This window comes from Monopterus albus, unplaced genomic scaffold (genome assembly GCF_001952655.1).
Source record: "Monopterus albus unplaced genomic scaffold, M_albus_1.0 scaffold59.1, whole genome shotgun sequence".
Classification (NCBI taxonomy): Eukaryota; Metazoa; Chordata; class Actinopteri; order Synbranchiformes; family Synbranchidae; genus Monopterus; species Monopterus albus.
The window spans coordinates 1,861,783-1,880,206 of NW_018127939.1; the positions used below are offsets into that span (position 1 = coordinate 1,861,783).

The following is an 18,424-nucleotide window of genomic DNA, read 5'->3' on the forward strand; positions in this document are numbered from 1 at the left end:
CCCTCCATGATTTCTAAGTGGGAGAACTTGCAAAATCGCAGGGTGTTCAAATACTTCTGTTCCTCACTGTATCATCAAAATGAAGAAAACAAAATGAGAGAATGCCTGAGCCTTTTAAATGCGTGTACACTGGTTAATGAATTCATGCCTTTGGCCCTGAACCTGACTGTATCTATCTATCAGAAAAACACACACACAGACTGAGCAGCAGAAGAGACAATCATTTTGAATTTCAGCCATAAACATAATAAATGCAAATGCATTCAAATAAATTAACTTGTTTTAAAAAAATGTGGGCTTTGCGTACTGAACTTCTGGATACTTAAAGAATCCAGTCTTTCAAAGAATTCACTCATTTAGTAATGCTGGTAGATACAGTATCATTATGGTGTACATTTAATGCGGTACATTGTGGTGCTTAAAACTGAGAAAATGTGTGTTTATCATCATTTAGTTGCATGATTAGTTCTTGTATTCAAACACTTTTAAAACAGAACAAATAAGTATTAAAAGTTAAGAGTTGAGGTAAGCTTCAAAAGCCAGACACAAGTGACCGGTTACCATGATAACATACATGTTATATCGTCCTATTGACAAATACTATGTTTACTTTAAATTCAAAATCATTTAACCCCTGCTGCACAATACCTCCTCATCATCTTTCGCCCTTTCCCGCTCAACCTTGAGTTCTCTTTCTTTATGCCTCTCCTTCACCCTCTTTCTTTCCTTTAATGCCCCCCTTCTCTCCTTCTCCAGCTTCTTCCCTTTAATCGCTTCCTTCTGCATGCCTGACACTAGGTCAAAGATGTCCATATGAAGCTGGGAGTTAAAGAAATTATTTATAAGGAAAGTGTTTTTAAAGGAAGTGAAAGAAAAATGGATGCAATGGAAATGATAAGTACATGTCCAACCTAACAAAGCCTACCTTACCACACATTTTGTTTAATTCCCTGTGGTCTGGAAAGGCTAAACAGACATACCCACCAGAGATACATTTGACATTTTAAATACACTATGCTTGTGTTTATTGACCTTTACTTTGTTGGTAAAAAATTCACCTGTTTAGGGTCAGTGGTAGTTGCTTCCAGGTTTCAAACCAGAAAAATTAGGGCGTACAGTTTGCTGACTGATCTGAGAGGTTACATATTTCATGTCTACAGCAAATACATAATGACAAAGATGTGACACATCTAACTGCATCTATGGTTACTCACATCTGCCTTTGACTTCTGGGAGGATCTCTCCAGAACATCGTCGCAGGACAGGTCAGAGTCCTCAGAGAAACTCAAGTTTCTCCGTGATTTCAAGTCTGTAAAGCACAGCAAGCAAAAACACACGTTACGTTCTGTGACAACTGAAGCCTCAATTACCACATTTAGAAAAACATTTTAACCTTTGGGTCACCCCTCTCACCTGATGGTCTCCCAAGGGGTGATGAGCTCTTCTTTCCAGAGTCCTGAGTGGTGGAACTTGAGGATGGCGTGCTTGGACAAGATTTGTCATCCTTCTTCTTTTTTTCCTTCTTGTACCCTGAGAAGACAGCCTTCCACAGTGACTTGTGTTTGGGTGGTGTCTCGTCAGTGCCAGAGAGCTTACTGCTGTCATTCTTGGCTTTTTTATCCTTTTTATTCTTGTGTGGCGAGAAGAGCGAACTTCGTTTCTTGCTCTTACTCATAGTGGAGCCATCAGATGAAGCCACAGAACTGTCCAGGCTTTTGTTGCTGCTGAAGAAACGCTCTGGTAGAATCTCTGCCTTCTTTGATTCCAGAGCTTTCACAGCTGATGCCTTTGGAGATCCTGCTGACTTTTTACTTTTTCCAGAGACATCTGGGGTTGCACTCCAGGCCACTTTAGAGGAAGCACCCTTGTCTATATCAGATTCTTTCATTTTATTTAGCTGCTTGGCCATGGCATCTTTTAGAGCCTGGCTCTTAATAGACTTTTCTCTAGCCCTCATTCTCTCCTCAGCAATTTCCTTGGCCTCTGGGGAGAACTGAGTTGCCCTCTGGGTCTTAGAGGCTGAGGTGACTGGGATACTGGGTCTCCCGTTTTCCATTGCTAGAGCCAGATGCAGGGGAGGTTTGTCCCTACTGGGCTTGCTAGTGGGTGGAGTATAATACCTGTTCGTACTTGTATCTGGCGTCCGCTCGTCATACGTCTCCTCCACATCATCTGCAAATGGAATTTCCTCCACCGTCTCCACAAATGACTTCCTCACCGCCTCTTGCCGTGGCTTCTTCTTCTCCCTCATAACAACCACTGGTGCTGTTTCTAGATCTGCCTGTGGTGAGGAGACTTTCCTGGGTGCGGGTTTGGGTGCAGACACAGGGCTCAGTTGGGTCCTTGGTGCGGGAACAGGAGTCTTGGTTTTTGCTGACTCCTTGGCACGCTCAGATGGAGGTTTTTCTGTTCCGTTGCTCCAGGACACCTGCTGTCTCTGCTCCCTGAGTATAGCTGGAGACTGATTAGCAGGCACAGGTGGTGGTGGACTGGAGGGTGGGGTGAGCATGGTGGAGTCAGATGTGTTGTAGCCGTCACTGTTTGCTGTCTGGCTTGTGACCATGCTCCCATTTAACCCCAAGCCAGAGCTGCTGCTGATGTCCCTTTTATCTGAGCCATTACTCTTAGGCTCCACAGGAGCAATGGGAGTAATGACTTGACCCTCAAGAGTTATGTTGAGTCTGTGAATGACAGCGCGGCCAGTAAAGGAAGACTTCAGCTCCTCAGCCACCTGTGGAGACTGTATTTTGACAGGGGTGGGGTCTTGTGTTGGAGCCTTAACAATACTCGTCTCCAGGATTTTGCTACTGCGGTCCAGTGGAGACAGACCAAGACTTTTTCTTATCTCAGCACTCTTTAACCAAAATTCCTCAATGATGTCTGTCTTTTTAGATTGAGTTTTCTCTGTTGAGGAATCTACAGACTTTAAGGGCTCCACTGATCCTTTGTCTGTTTTGGTTAGGGGTGTTGAAGTGACTGCAGGGACAGGTTGAGTTCTGACGGGAGAATCAGAGGTGAGGGGTGACGAGGGTTCATGACAGGGCAAAGGCTGAGCACAGATTGGGGAGAGGGGGTTGCCTGTGAGGGGGCAAATGGAGCGGTGAGGGTAGACCGGAGATGTAGGTGTGCGAGTCTCCGGTAGGGGGGTGGGCTGGGAACGAATTGGTGAGCTAACTGAAGACTTGATGGGTGATCTGACAGGTGACTCAATGGCTGGGTTGAGCGGAGAAGCAATAGGTGATTTGGTGGGTGAACTGGGAGGAGATGGGGCAAGGGCAGGGGCAGTGACAGTGGAAACAGCAGCAGGGGTAGAAGGGGCAGAAGAGGGAATCTGGACAGGGGCAGGTGATGGACACAGTGGGCTATTGGCAGCTGGAGCTGTCCTGTCAGGCTTTGTTTCCTCTGGTAGGAACGGATCTGGGAAAAAGCGGGCACCAGGAGATTTCATGACAGGCATCTGGAAAGAAAGACAGAAGATCAGGATTTTTTTCCAAGCTAACAAAACAAGCCTTTAGTACAGAATTACCTCACCTGTATCTCAAGTTCAGGTTTAAGAGGGGCAAGGACAATAACATCTTCTTTCTGCACAGGGCTGATACTGGGTGGTTCTAAATACACAAACAACAAAAAAGGTGCTGCCATTTGTTTATGTAAAAAAATTAAGGGCACAATCAATTTGAATGAATGATTAGTGACGTACCGATACTGGAGGAAATTCCCACACTTTCTGATTTGTTGTCTTCCTCAGGAAGTGCATCAGCATGCTCTGACTGGTGCAAACGAGCCTCAGCTTCTGCATCTGAAGGGATGTCATCTGAAAATTAAACAGAACATAATGGCATAATGCACTGATGTCATGCAGCTTTTTAACTTTAATAATTTCCATTATTTTCTTGTGATGGAGTTGAATTATTTCTAATTTAAAAAAAAATCATTATTTTGACAGCTTACCCTGATCCATCTCTGTCCCAGGCTCCATATCTGGACTGTCTGCTTCTGCTTCTAGGTCGTCACCTTCACAGGCCTCTGACAAAGAAATGGTAAGAAATTATTTAAGTGGGCAACATGTTCTCTTTTCAGTTGATCATGGAGTGGAATTTTTATAAACTTCCTAAAAACCTAAACTTCAATGAGGTTTTTTTTCCCCCCCAAAATTCTGCCTGGAGGCTAAGTTTAAAAAGAAAGAAAGAAAATGAACTAGAGAGCAAAGACTGGATAAGGTTGGTCATTTTCTATATTTATAGTGTTTTCAACACTCGCCCATACAGAGACTTAAACCAACAATGAATGGCCCCTAGTCATATCGTGTTTTTCATTTTTGAACAACAATTGAGGTCTATGGCACAAACAAATAAGATAATCCAGGTTAGAGTCAGAGGCAGACATTTAAAATGAGTATAGGCAATTCAGTGTTGGTTTTAGCCTCTGTATGGGGATTGTTGAAAATACTATTAATATAAAAAATGACCACCCTCATCTTGTGATGAAAAAAGCTATCACAACCAAGTCTGAAGAGTGGAGCACAGAACATAAAGGCTCAAAAAGGACAAAATGGTGTCAAAGCCAAAATAACTGTTTTCTGCAGTAAGCTTTAAGGAGAGTGTTCTGGCAAAAAAGATTAGTTTCACAAACAAATTATATCATACAATTTTAAGTTTGTCAATAAACATGAACAAAGGATGGGCACAGAGCAGCATTAGTAAACTATCCATTTATAAAATTTAAATGGATAACATAAAAATAAAGCATAAGCACAACCAAAATGTTAATGTCAATGGTTAAGAGATTAGCAGCAATCCTTCATGTAAACAACATTTGCTGGGGAAAAACTATTTTTCTCACAAAACTTAAATGTGGAAATGACTCACATAGTTAATGTATGCAATTTTGAACATCATTAAGCATCACTATTACTAAATGCACTAAACAGGCCATTGCTCATGTGGGTGGACAGGCACGAACTGAAGGAACAGCTGATTGTAGTGAGTCTGGGCACAGGGAGATCTTTACCAAGTTTACCAAGCTTTTAACCAGTAATGCCAGTGCCGACCAAGAGTCTCAGTGTTTTTACAGAATTCGACTGTACTTGTGGTGGTAGCTAAACGGAGCTGAAACACTGGTTGAAACCAATAAATATTCGAAATGAATCAACTGGCTCGCTAATCACATTGGCCAGACTGATCAGCTTTCCCATGTGTTTTTCGATAATCCCCTGAACTGGTGGGGCAAACATTCAGCATCAGAGTTTATGAACTGGTATTAACATTAGCCACTTGCAGAGCAGTCCATATACATCCATGGTATATACAGCATGCTGATCTCGACAACAGTTATATTCTGACGTCGGCTTAGCTCAGCCATTCTCAGCCAGTGGGCCATGGCACACTGGTGCTTCTGGTAGGCTGCAGCCACAGTGGCATAATGCATATTTAAGCCAAGTTTATTTATTTTGTGTTGTATTTTTTTCCTCATTTATTTGATAAGGTTGTCCTCGTAAAGTTTTTTTGTTTTGTTTTTTTACAACCAAAAGTAGGCCTTAAGTTACAAAAGGCTGAGAACCCCTGGCTTAGCAAGCCTTACTAGCTTGCTAATAACATTTTGGAAGTGTTGGATCTGCACGATTGACAGCATTGTGTTAAAAGAACAAACACGGAGAGGAGGAGCTGTTCACAGACACTCCGTCATCGTGTGTTTGTGTGCGTGAGAGAGAAATAGAGTGGGGCACGGAGAGACTGAGCAAATACATGCACTACACTGAAATAAGATTTAACCTATTTTTTATTAATATGTGGCAGTCAATGTTGATATTATGTGGCCTGCCACAAATAAATCAATGTATGGGAAACACTGAATCTACATGTACTGTATATGTAGGGCTCTCGTTCCATTCATTTATACTTTTAAACATTTAATAAAGTGGGTCAACAGCCTTATTCTCTAAACTGTGTGCAAGCACAAGTGCCATTAAGGGATTAGTCCAAAAATATAATAACAGCAGATTCCAAGTGCCTCACACAATACTCATCAGGCCAAGAAACACTGTGGTGTTAACTGTTTTCAAGCTCTCATGGCTCATCTGTCTCTGGAATACACTGCATTACACATGAAGTGAGTAAAGAGAAAATGCATTTTTTGGAAGGGCAAGAAGAGAGACTGGATTGTGAAAAGCAATAAACAGGTGCTGATCTGTTCTGAGAGCAGAACTCTCCAGAGTGACAGCCTTACAGCATGCATGCTGGTGAAATTACTTGTCTCTGCATGCTCCAGCAAAAGGCCAGCCAAGAGACAGAGTACGAGTCTAAGACAGGATGTCATGATCCCTTTTAAGTCTGAGCTACCTCCAGACATGGACTCCAACCAGATTCTCACTGCCTCGTGTCGGGCGGATGAGTGGGCAGGGGCTATGTTCAAACCAGAAGATAAAGAACAACGAGGGGCAGATGGAAGGGAAATAATAGTAAAGTAATTAGACACATGGGAAAAAACACAGGAGAACACAAAAGAACAAAGCAGAACACAATCAGTGGAACTGACAAGGGGGTTATATGGTGCACTGGGATGTGGCTGAAAACCCCAGATGACCAACAGCAACTCTGAAGGACAAATTAAAAGACTGAGCACAAAATTAGACATTCCAAGAAGAAAAAAAAGCTATGTGACAAAAATGTACAATATCAAAAGATGGTTATAAACAAAAAGTGGGTTAGTCAGGGGAGGTGGCTCCTCCTGTTGCACTGACAGACACACAAACAGAACAGCAGCAGCCAAACTGGTGAAACCCTGATCCTTAACACTGTGAGGACCACAGCCTTCCTGGGTGCTCAGCTCCTCTGGGTGAGTTACCTGTGGAGGAGGGCTGTGTGAGCTCAGAGGGTTGGGAGAGTTGGAAGGCCGAAGCCGGCTGGCCATCCTTGTCTCCCTCCGAGTCCACATGTGTTTTCACCAAACCTGGAATGGCCTGGGGATCGACAGGCTGCAGGACTTGTTGGATCTGTAGGTTCCTGGCTGAATGTGGGTGTCAGTGTATTTTGCAGTGTTATGTTTTTAGAGTGTGGTGAAGTAGTGTGAGGCAAGAAAGGAGATGCAGATAAAAAAAAAATAAAAAAAAAGATAAGGGCAGTTGTGTAGGGGATGTAGAGAAACAGAGAAAGAAGAAGAAGAGGAACGAGACAGGACAAAAATGGAAGAGAGAAAGCAGAGAGGCAGTCAGAATACAGTGGCAATGAAAATCCATCAGAGATGAGGAAGAGGGAGGCAGCATGCACTAGACTGCAAAAAAGGTCAAACCATAAATGTGATCTCCAAACATTTGGGGTTAAAGAAAGAAATACTACTCATTTGTTGTACATGACATTTCAGCAACTCAATGCTAAACCATAACTGCAGCCTCCAGGAAGAAAAACAAAAAATTGCCAGCATTTATCACATTAGTATTTTAAAGCCATATACAAAAACAGAAGTGTTAAACAGCAGGTTAAAGTGGAATGAGACTGACAATAACTCTTAAAAAATCCTTTAAAAACAAGTGCAACCAACAACCCAAAAAAAACAAAGACAAAAGGACAGCCTCACATATTATATTATCTTGGAGAAATTCTTAAAAATGAAACCCAAACCAGCTAGGATTAAAGATTGCATTCAAAGTTACTGCAAACACACCCACAGGCAGTTCTGCTGCTACCTTTAAATGTACCAACATCCTCTTCATCTGTGAGGTACTTCTCCAGCCAAAGGCTGGACTGGAGCTCTCTATCCCAGGGGCAGTAATCCCCCTCTGCCAGTAGGGGGAGACACAGGCCCACCAACAAAAATACATACAGGAACAGATAGCACACAAACACAGTGAACAGGGGACATAATGGGTGTGAAAAGGAGGAAAGAAGCAGAGGATAAAGAGAACAATGTCTGAGACAGTGGCACTGCACATAAAACAGATTCTGATAAAAAGCAAGTGAAGTTCTGAAGTGTGCTAAGAAAGGCACATTGGAAACTGGATGGTATAAACACACACAAATGGAAACACAGTTCCAGTCTTCACAGATCTTACAAAATCATTTACCATCACTTGACTCATCATCTTCATCCTCCTCTTCATCCTCATCCTCTTCCTCCTCTTCATCTACCTCCCCATCTCTGCTGACTGCATCGGCTGGAGCCTCATCATCCTCCTCGCCAAAGTGGTTGCCTCTCAGTTTGGCATGGAGTTCTACCGCCTCCTTCCAGGGAACGCCGCCAAGGTCCGAGGGGCTGGGAGGTTGCTGCTCTACTTCCACCTCCTCCTGATCCTGATCCTCCTGCTCATCCTCCTCCTCCATGTCTGACTCTGAGCTACTGTTGGAAAACAGAGTCCAAGTACAGCGTTGGCACAAGCAGGAAGCAACAGAAGTGTTTACAGACGACAGGCAATGCTAATGAAAGAATGAACCTCAGCTTGTTCCAAAAGTGTTTCACAGCAACTCCAAATTTGTATCGTTTTTAATTTATATCAGGAGACAACAAAAATCAACACCAGTTCTTTCAATTTGCCATCTAGTGTGTTGAGTGTAGAAAAATTATGAAAGAAGGCCAACATTTTTATCTGATGAGTAAAAAAAAAAAAAATCAATTATCAGAATTGTTGAATGTCCTACCTGGAGCCCAGGTCAACGCCTGTGGCCTTGTCCAGCACACTGCTGAGGTTGTGCTCTGCCAGCGTCTCTTCTGGCACCTCCTCCAGTTCCTCCTCCCTCTGCAGGGACAAACGGTAGTTCTCCAGCTCGATGCGTTCTGGAGTTCCCCGAAGTCGTTTAGCTAGGCTCGGCTCCTGCAGGCCGTTCACCTCTGGTACTACAGTCGACAATGAGGCACCAGTTGGAGACCCCGGGATGACATTGGAGTTGACAGCAGGTTGGAGTGGCAGAGGACCAAAGGCAGAGGAAAAAGCACAAAGAAACACAAGTGAGAATCAGGTACATGCAACACTAGAAGGAGGAGCAGAGAAAAGAACTCTCTGCAGTTCAGGAGCCATGCAGCACGGATTAAAGGGCCATGATTAGGTTTCTAACCAAAGCTAGTCCTCTGAAAATAAACTCAACTAAAACTGGAAAAAAACAACCCACTATGGTCGTGGATGAATATATATTAGTCCAGTAGCCTCAAATCAACCACACATCCAACACTGAAAGTAGTGCATATCCACACACATCTATTGCTAACATCCATATTCTCATTTACTCCCACTATACCAAAGCAACCTTGTATTTTAAGGACAAACTGACAAGAACACACCAATTTAGGATCTATAACTGAATTTATTGCATTAGTTTATAATTTTATAGCAAATGTTATTAACAAAAACAATTAAGTTAAAGACACTAATGCACTTCTATATGGTTGCAGGTACAAGGTTGGTGCCTTGCCTTTTACCCATCCTGAGAAGCAAATCTTAAAACTGTATTGAGGTTTTTGTAAATCTCAAATGGATCGCATATAGATGAATATGAGAAGAATATTCACAAAGAGGCCAGTAGTATTTTGTTCATTCTGTATTTCACTTGTTTCACGATTAAACAGATAAAACTGCTCTCCAATTAATAAAGAGTAAGAAGGAAAAAGATAGCTATGGCAGTGAATGTGTGATTGACACTGCAGCATATACTGTATTATTTTGTGTAGCTAAGAAATATGGTCAAACAGCTGCAATGGGTCCCCTTTCTCCCATAAAACAAGGCCTAAAAATGCAAAAGAGCCAAGAAGAAAATGACCCTATCAGTTTAAATTTTAGTTCAGCAAAGAGACCCAAGAAATGCAATGTATAGCTTTTGGCTTTCCAGTGTATATTAATAAACACAATCAGTTATATAATAGGACTCACTAATAAAACATTTTCTAAAATTACAATCTAAATGAATAATACAAAGTGACTTCTGGATTAGCATCAGTTGAGAATGAAAAGTTATCTCACATTAGACTAGACTGATGGACTTCATCTAAACAATATGACATGGTTCACATTGCCTAAGCAAATATACTAATGTGTAATAATATCAATGCAATGAAAGTATGTTTTATTTTAACTAATAATAGTACTTTGTTATAATGTGGAATTAATGTTACATGTTTCTATTTGTGTCTAATTTTGTAGTACTTTATAATTCATAACAGTATTCTACAATGCAGCAGGTCAACAGTTAATTTTCTGTCAATCTTACCAGCCTACCCATTTCTACCTCATGATATTTAACTACAAAACAATTAATGCAGCAAAGATGTACTCGACTGAGTAAACACAAGAGAGTCTTTGCAGCAATTTATCAGCAGTGAGAGGCGGAGGGATGCAGGAGGACAGGGCAGCTGAGAAGGTGCAGCAGAGGAGAAATATCACAAAAGAACCAATCCCACGCACTAATTCAAGCACTAGTAAAGCTTTCAGTTTTAAGCTGCTCTGATAGGTGGGGGAAAGGTAAAGCTCACAAATGCACTGATACAGGCACTTCACCACAGTATGGTGAGTTTCAGTAGGAGGCTTACAGAAAGGAAGAAACACAAAAGAAAGAAAAGAAACATCAGACAGGGTGAGGTAGAGCTAAACGAGGGTAGTCACAGGCCACTACAGGTTACAGTCACAAAAGAATAAATCTTTGCTCTTCATTAAAACACAGGAAGTCAAACTCATGTTTGGGCAAGCAATTAACTTAAAGCATATATGAATGTACTACAAAATGGCACATTTAACTGATAATTTTAAATTAAGAAAGCTACCACAGTCCTGCCACATGCAGTAATCAAATCAGTTGAGGAAGCTGTACAGCTGACCAGAACCAGTTTTACCCCAACTCATTTTAAATTCTGAGCCAAGCAACATCAATTCATTTAAGATGCACCATTCACTTCTAAAATTATGCAGCTAGAACACTGCCTGACTGTCTCAGCCAATCATAAGTCATAAAAAGGCTGCAGAAAGAATGCTGCATCTTCAAGAAATAAAGCAAATCAAACAAAGAATCAAAAGGTTTACACAAACACTCTCAGTGAGTCCTACAGTGTGACTGACATTAGTTGGAAAAGATTAAAGGGTGTAAAGGGGGAGAAAAGGAAGGACAACAGAGTCATACTAAAGAAGGCTTAGCAGGACATTGATGGTGAAACAGCAGAAGAGGTAGATGCAGTAGGTACACAAGAAGGGAGAGTCTAGGGGATTGTGTGCCACCTGGTGGCAGGTCCGGGAGAGTGAGCAGCGGAGGGTACTCAGCAGGGGTCCCATGCCTGTGGTCAAGCGGCAGGGTGCAACCGCCACAGCAAAAGAGGAAAGGGGAGTACCTGAGGATTGGAGCTCGGCCGTGGGGGTTGTGGCTGCCATCGCCCTTCCAGAGGCATCTACGCTCAACACAGGGTCTTGGGGCGCCTGGTTCTCCTGCAAAAGTAGAGACAGGTAACATCATCACAACAAAAGTGTCCATAAATATCCTTATCTAGGTACAGCAGACTGTCAGAAAGGGTTTCCTTCCACAATCTGCTACTCTTCTTCTCGTGTTAACTCTTGTGCCAGTAAACAGTATAAGCACTGCTGTTTGAAGATAATTTCTTCATTATTTGCCAGCCAGTCATGACTGCAACGGGAATTTCATCTTGTAAATAAAAACAGGTACCTCAGCTGTGAGTGGAGCAGGGGAGGGAGCAGGTCTCTTTCTCTGAGCATAGCCAGACAGACGGTAACAGTAGTGGGGCTTGCAGTAGAATTTCCCTGCAGGACAAATGAGACAGAGAAAATAAGCAGACATATTGAATGCATAAATAAACATACATTTGCAAACTTCACCTCTCAGAGTCCATAGGCTTTATGTATTCTGCAGAAATAGAAATCTTCCTTTCTGTTTCAGCTCAGAGTGTCAGTGGATTTCAGTCCCACGACTAACTCTAAGAAACAGCCAGCCTGTCTCACTGAACAATCTGCTGCCTGTCCCTGGTCACAATAGACACCTCTCAAAGAGGAACAATATGCCATGAGATGCTCGGCTCTGGGTTCACCGTAACACAATATCATGTTTTACAATAGACTTTACACATTTAAATGAAATATTGAAATTTCATGTAGTTATAGCTTCATTTTGATTTGTATGCACAAAAATGATGAGCCAGATGAAATTTGGTGCTGTGTCCATTGATCAGGCAAAACATTATGACCACTGACATGTGAAGTGAATAATACTCATTATCCCATTACAATGGAACCTCTCATTGTGTGGGGTACATTAGGCAGCACGTGAACATTCAGTCCTGAAGGTTGATGTGCTGGAAGCAAGAAAAAGGGCAAGCTTAAGGATCTAAGTGACTTTGATAAGGGCCAAACCGTGATGTCCAAATGATTGGGTCAGAGCATCTCCCAGTCTGCAGTGGTTAGTACCTACCAACAGTGTCTAAGGAAGGACAAACTGTGAACCGCTGACAGGGTCATGGGCGCCCAAGGCTCACTGATGATGATGTTGACCTATTGTAGATTAAACTTTTAAATGTCACAACCTTTTCAGAAGATTCCATTTTGTATGAATCTTTGATAAAATGGTTGAAAATGAAAAACACGGTACATTGGTCTCTATGAAGAGAAACATTCAGTGGCTATAGTGGTGATATCACACCTAGAGTGGGGAGGCTGTTGAATTGGTCTAAAAATCATCTCTAACTTGTCCTCAAGACCACAGTTTTCACTCCTTTTGCACAAGGTTTTCACTGAATGGTCAACACATTTTGCCCTTCACGACAGCAGAACTGTAAAAGCAAATGGATTCACAGAAGATGGACAGTGAGCTGCAGAGTGACACGAGTGCCAACCAACTGCTGCATTGACTCCTGTGCACACAGTATTAGGCAGGTGGTCATAATGTAAAAGCTGATTGTCACATATGTTGCTCTCAGCCCATTTCTGTCAGTGTGGCTGGGTTATAGTCTCAATAATGGGCTGTGATCTGTTTTACTACTACTGAGGGGCACCAAAGTCACACATTTTCAAATTCTCCAGAAAATGGTTTTGAAAGATGCATAGACAGGTGTGATAATATCAAGCTTTCATTTGTTCTTCATTTCTTTTGTTTGGACTTTAGGCCTAGTGTTATTCTGTCATTGTGAGAGTTCACTTCATTTTGTTTAAAACTTTTATGAGAGATGGAATAATCAATACAACAATCAGAAATATAAAAAGGTTCTTGATGTTAGTCTTACCATCCTCCACATCAAAGGCGTAGGAGGACAGTCGTAGCGTGGTGCCACAGTAGTCGCACTTGAAGCAGGTGCGATGGAAGAACTTCCCCTCCGCACTCAGCCTCTCCATAACGTACACACGCTTTCGACAGAAGAAGCAAACATCGCTGCCACCAATGTTGACGGGGAACTCTTTTCTGAGAGAGCCCTGTGGACAGACAGAACACTGAATCAGTTATAAAAAGAAAAAATATGGTAATGCTGATGAGAGATTTAAGTACATCAAAGATATAGTAGATCTTACAAGCTCACACCAGGCTACTGTCAATGTATGCTGGGTATTGAGATATAGCCTAGTAATAGTTACATAGGTTATGTATCATTAGCAACAAGGACGTAGAGTAAAAACTCATTATTCAGTCTATTCATTAATTGCAAATATAACAGTAACCTAAACTTCTGTTAGTGGTAAAGCAAACACACACAAAAAGCTAAAGGGAGCTGGGTCAAGGTTCAACTGTGACTAACACATCAGTGTATCAACCATATATCACTGTACAAAACAACAACACAGTCTGGCAAACAAGGCTTTGATTTGTGCAGCCACATGCCTTCTGCTCCTGGGACAGTGTGCTTACCAAATCCGTCTTTTCAGGTAGGGGCTTGGGTTCTTCCTGAGACTGAAGCTGACTGGCTATCTGCTCAGCCAATGAGTTAACTCCCCCTGTGTACATCCTTACATAGCGCTATTAAAACCATTGGGGGGGAGCAGGTGGACAAACATTATAAAATGACAAATAAAAAAGAACAAACATAATAACCAGGTGGGAGAGGAGTGTGTGACAAGATCACTCAGCAAAGCAACAAGTGCTTAAACACAGAAGGTGTTCACAAACAATAGTGTCTGACAGGGGACTCAGACATGACAAAGCAGTGTTCCCATGCTTGATGGATCAAGTGTTTAGATTTGCTGGCAGCCCCACTTAAGTAGTTACAAACCAAACGTAGCTCATAAAAACAACCTTAAAGCTGATAAAATAACTTCTATCCTCAGTCACACAGGTGAACAGATTCCACAGTGCATTTACTTGCAAACAAAGAGTACTGAATTTAACACATCAGAACATGAGATTAACTTTCCAAGTATTCTGAAAGAGCTTTTGAGATGCCTTCTCCTTCTGTAATATAAAGTGTTCATCAAGGCTACATACACACACATATGAAGTATTCATGCATTTATTATTCACATGCACACACAGAGGCACTCACACTGCACTGTTGTATTGAATCATAAATATGGACAAAACTCAATTCTGGTGTGTTATTATCAGAATTCAGCAAACAACCACTTTTACCAGGCTTGTGTCTATTACAACTTCAATAAGCTTTCTAATCCTCTACAGGACAAGAATTGAGGTCACGAGTAGTAAGAGGCACACCTAAGCCATGAAAACTCCTACCGTGGATGACATCTGAGTGTACTTTGCCAGGTTGCAGTCCCATTGCATTGCTGAGTTGTGACTCCACCACAGTTGGAACTGTGCTTGATAACATGGGTATTACACTACATGAAGTTTTTTGTGCCAAGCTATTCTTCTGCTCCAAAACAACCACTACAGAGTCCCTTGATAAAATAACTGTGGTAATTATAATTGAGTTCAAGCAAGCCCCATCTGAGAATATTCTGAGTCCAAGTCACAGTCACAGGGACAGATTACTCACTCACATATTAAATTCAACAACCCTAGAAAACAATTAACAGGTTGCAAATGAGATTCTTCAAGCAGCTGGCTTTTAAAGCAAGTGCCATGTGAGCTTATGTCGTGTTAAGCACTGTCTACAAGTAAGAAGATGCATCTCCTTAGAGTGTTAGCATCACCACACTCCAATCCTTCAAGGTGTGAAATGACTACCTGTCTCAAGGTGTCAGAGGAGGAAGGGGGAGAATCGGGGGAAGTCGTGGGTCTGGCCAGATGCCACTGTTCCATAAAAAAACGTGAGGGTTTTTTCTTAAGCTCCACAAAAGAGGGAGAAAGCAGAGTAGTTAGAAGGATATTACAGTAAAAGATTAATTAAATATGTTCAGTTAACAAATGAAGAGCCTTATACAAACATCTGTCAGTAGAATTTTTTTAAAGATTTATCCTGTTTCACACTATTTTTAAAATAAACAACAAAATCATGTTTGGACGGTAAAATAAATGGAGTTCAATTCTATGATAATATGTTAACACACATCACTTAGTATGCTAAAACTGCACATTTCTCCTCTACAGTGCATTCTTACGTTTCTCTTTGTAATAATATTCTACACCTGTGCAAATAGAAGCTAAAGCCACTTGAACCTGACTCAAACATCAACATTACTCGTTTCTCTTTAGCTGTTCTATGCTAACATTTTAGCTAATTAATATGCTAACTTGATAGCATAAATTACTAACAGGCATTTTCAAGGTTAGTATGAGTTCTTCTTACATTACATGTTGCTACAGTATACACTACCATCACTAGCTTTTCCTAGCTAATATGTATAATGTAGCTAATCGTTAAAGTAGTTAACTGCTCCAATAACCTTCTGAGGATGACTATGGTATACTCCTAAAAAGGTAAAGCTGGCCAACATGGTAAGCCTCTCAACATGTTGTGCTGATTGGGAAATTTCACCTGTTGTCCATTTGGCTTGCCCTGAAACTGAAAAGCAAGTTGCTCAGCCCTCTCCTGAATACTAAGCACAGATAAGGGCATTTGGTCGTCAGAGTACAGAGGCCTTGCCGGCTCCTGCAGAGAAATAAATTATTCTATCATAAAAGGAAGATGCAAAATAGCGTAGTTATTCTCTGCCATTTTAGTGGTCTACAAAAGCAGTCTCCCTTCCAAAAAGCTTGTCACTGTGGTACAGACCACAGATGGTTCATAAACCATTGTTTTTATAATTCCAGCTGTCAGCCTTTAATTTATACAGTAATGTGTGCCTAACTAACTAAACTGAGAGTATGTAACAGAAATATAAGCAAAACTATGGATTATATGAGATAAATAAACCAAACAAGCTCAAGTGAGCCTTCAAGTCTTGCTCTAAAAAAGTATAAACTTGCATATAGAAGTTATTTCCCAGTATGAAAGAGGGTAACATACTTAAATCTTAATCCAAAGCCCCCAAACCTAACCTTTCTGGAAGAGTCAGAGGAGGGGAGTGGTGAGCCAGTACTTTGAGTCAGGCCTCGGGACAGGTACCACTGCTCTAAAAACAAACGGGACGGCTTTTTCTTAGGCTTCAGGGAGAGAAAAGAATGGTTGACAGAGTGAATGGGACTTGAAAGAACATGTGAACATAGACCAGTAAGCATTTTTTTCACATGTAGACTAAGAAATGTGGCTGGTAAAATGCAATGGCACAACACCATAGACCATGTTATCATAAAATGTTCATGCATGGTGTTCACCTTTGGTGGCTTGTCAGGTTTACCCTTAAACCTGGAGATTAGGCGGTCAGCCCTCTCCTGTATACCAGGTATGTGAATGGGTCCAGGGTCTGTCAAGTGCAGCGGCTTCCACTCCTATCAAGGTAGCTCTATTGAGACTTGATCCCGAATAGACTGATGCTTTTAATTCCATGGTTTTATTTAAGAAAAAGCCCAGTTTGTTCCATACAGATATCGGTTTACAGCTACTCAATCAATCTCATTTAAAAAATGCCAACGACAAACAACAGAGAAAGCAGCTGCAAGCTGAACACATTCCCGTGCATCACTCATTGACTCTACCTCATATTTCAGAGGCCTCTCGTAGTATTCAAGCTCCTCTTCCTCTGGATTTTTATGCAAATGCTTGAAGGCACAAACAAATAGAGAAGCATACCCTATTAACACTTTGATTTGCATCAAGCATAAACAGACTGTTCCAAAAAGGAGTAGTTGACTGTCATGCTACAGAACAGTTTGTCATGCAGAATCTGACAGTAAGGTAAATCTACCATGGTCCCTTGAGTCTTACTGACACATCATTGCATCCCAACAAACACACCTTTCTGCCCGAAAACAAGCTGCTCCTCTGACACGCATTATACCCACTCATCAGGAAGTAAACAAGACTGTAACCTCTCTAGGAGGTTCACTTGGGAAAATGCAGCATTTTCTTTTAATTATGCTACACATTGCAGAATTAACATCCAAGGTACAGCAGGCATAATTAGAAAAACCTGTTGCAGAGAAGGGGAGTAAGGGGACACTTGACGGGTTTGCAGCAGAGAGAGACGAATACAGACAGACACAAAACAGCAGACTGTGTGTCACCTCTGAGTGGGGAGAGAGCGAGGAAGTGGAGGAGGAAGAAGGAAGCAGAATGGTTTTCTTTGGGCAGCTCCAGGAGCCCGAGCTGGACTGTTGGTCTACACCACTTCTGGCCTTGAGAGATGAGGGACAGGAACAGCAGACTCAGCAGAATATGATGGGGATAAAAATGGCGAGCTAGTGCTAGTGTTGATAGTCTCTTTGTCATTCAAAGAAGGACGATAAATGTTAATACTTTCAAAAACATGTAAAACTATTTGCATATACACTTGACAAAAGTCAAATATTTGTTGTTTAAAAAAGTAGTAAAAGTAGTATGGTTTACAACTTCATCTAAGTTAGGTTCACTTACACTACAAGTGCCATTAGCCACTAGTGGTAGAAGTACTCAAGTCCTTTAGTTAAGTACAGGTACCAGTACCACAGTGTAAAAATATTCTGTCCTGCATTTAAAATTTTACTTAAGTATATAGGTACAGTGGGGAAAATAAGTATTTGATACACTGCTGATTTTTCAAGTTTTCCCACTTACAGAGAATGGACAGATCTGTAATTTTTATCGTAGGTACACCTCAACTGTGAGAGACAGAATCTATAAAAAAAATCCAGTAAATCACATTGTTAGATTTTCATTCATTCATTCATTCATTTTCTACCGCTTAGACCCTGAACGGGGTCACGGGTGGGGCCGGAGCCAATCCCGGCCGGCAATCGGGCGAAGGCGGGGTACACCCTGGACAGGTCGCCAATCCATCGCAGGGCTAACACATAGACGAACAACCACACATACACGCACGCACTCCTATGGGCAATTTAGAGACACCAATCAACCTAAGCTGCATGTCTTTGGTCAGTGGGAGGAAGCCGGAGTACCCGGAGAGAACCCACGCAAGCACGGGGAGAACATGCAAACTCCACACAGAAAGGTCCCAGGTGGGGCCCGAACCCGGAACCTTCTCGCT

General features: G+C 41.7%; 1 protein-coding gene across 1 annotated transcript in view; it reads right to left on the reverse strand.

The window, feature by feature from the left end:
* The window catches only part of mical3a (microtubule associated monooxygenase, calponin and LIM domain containing 3a), a 91,097-nt gene that overhangs the window by 15,373 nt on the left and 57,300 nt on the right, over positions 1-18,424 (reverse strand). The window contains 19 exon segments of the mRNA XM_020602927.1: positions 1,215-1,309; positions 1,414-3,457; positions 3,532-3,608; positions 3,701-3,814; positions 3,952-4,026; positions 6,844-7,005; positions 7,682-7,774; positions 8,060-8,331; positions 8,631-8,826; positions 11,299-11,392; positions 11,628-11,722; positions 13,195-13,381; positions 13,812-13,919; positions 15,087-15,188; positions 15,838-15,951; positions 16,341-16,445; positions 16,617-16,730; positions 16,938-17,000; positions 17,466-17,576. Of these exon segments, the coding sequence (XP_020458583.1) occupies positions 1,215-1,309; positions 1,414-3,457; positions 3,532-3,608; positions 3,701-3,814; positions 3,952-4,026; positions 6,844-7,005; positions 7,682-7,774; positions 8,060-8,331; positions 8,631-8,826; positions 11,299-11,392; positions 11,628-11,722; positions 13,195-13,381; positions 13,812-13,919; positions 15,087-15,188; positions 15,838-15,951; positions 16,341-16,445; positions 16,617-16,730; positions 16,938-17,000; positions 17,466-17,576 (4,221 nt within the window).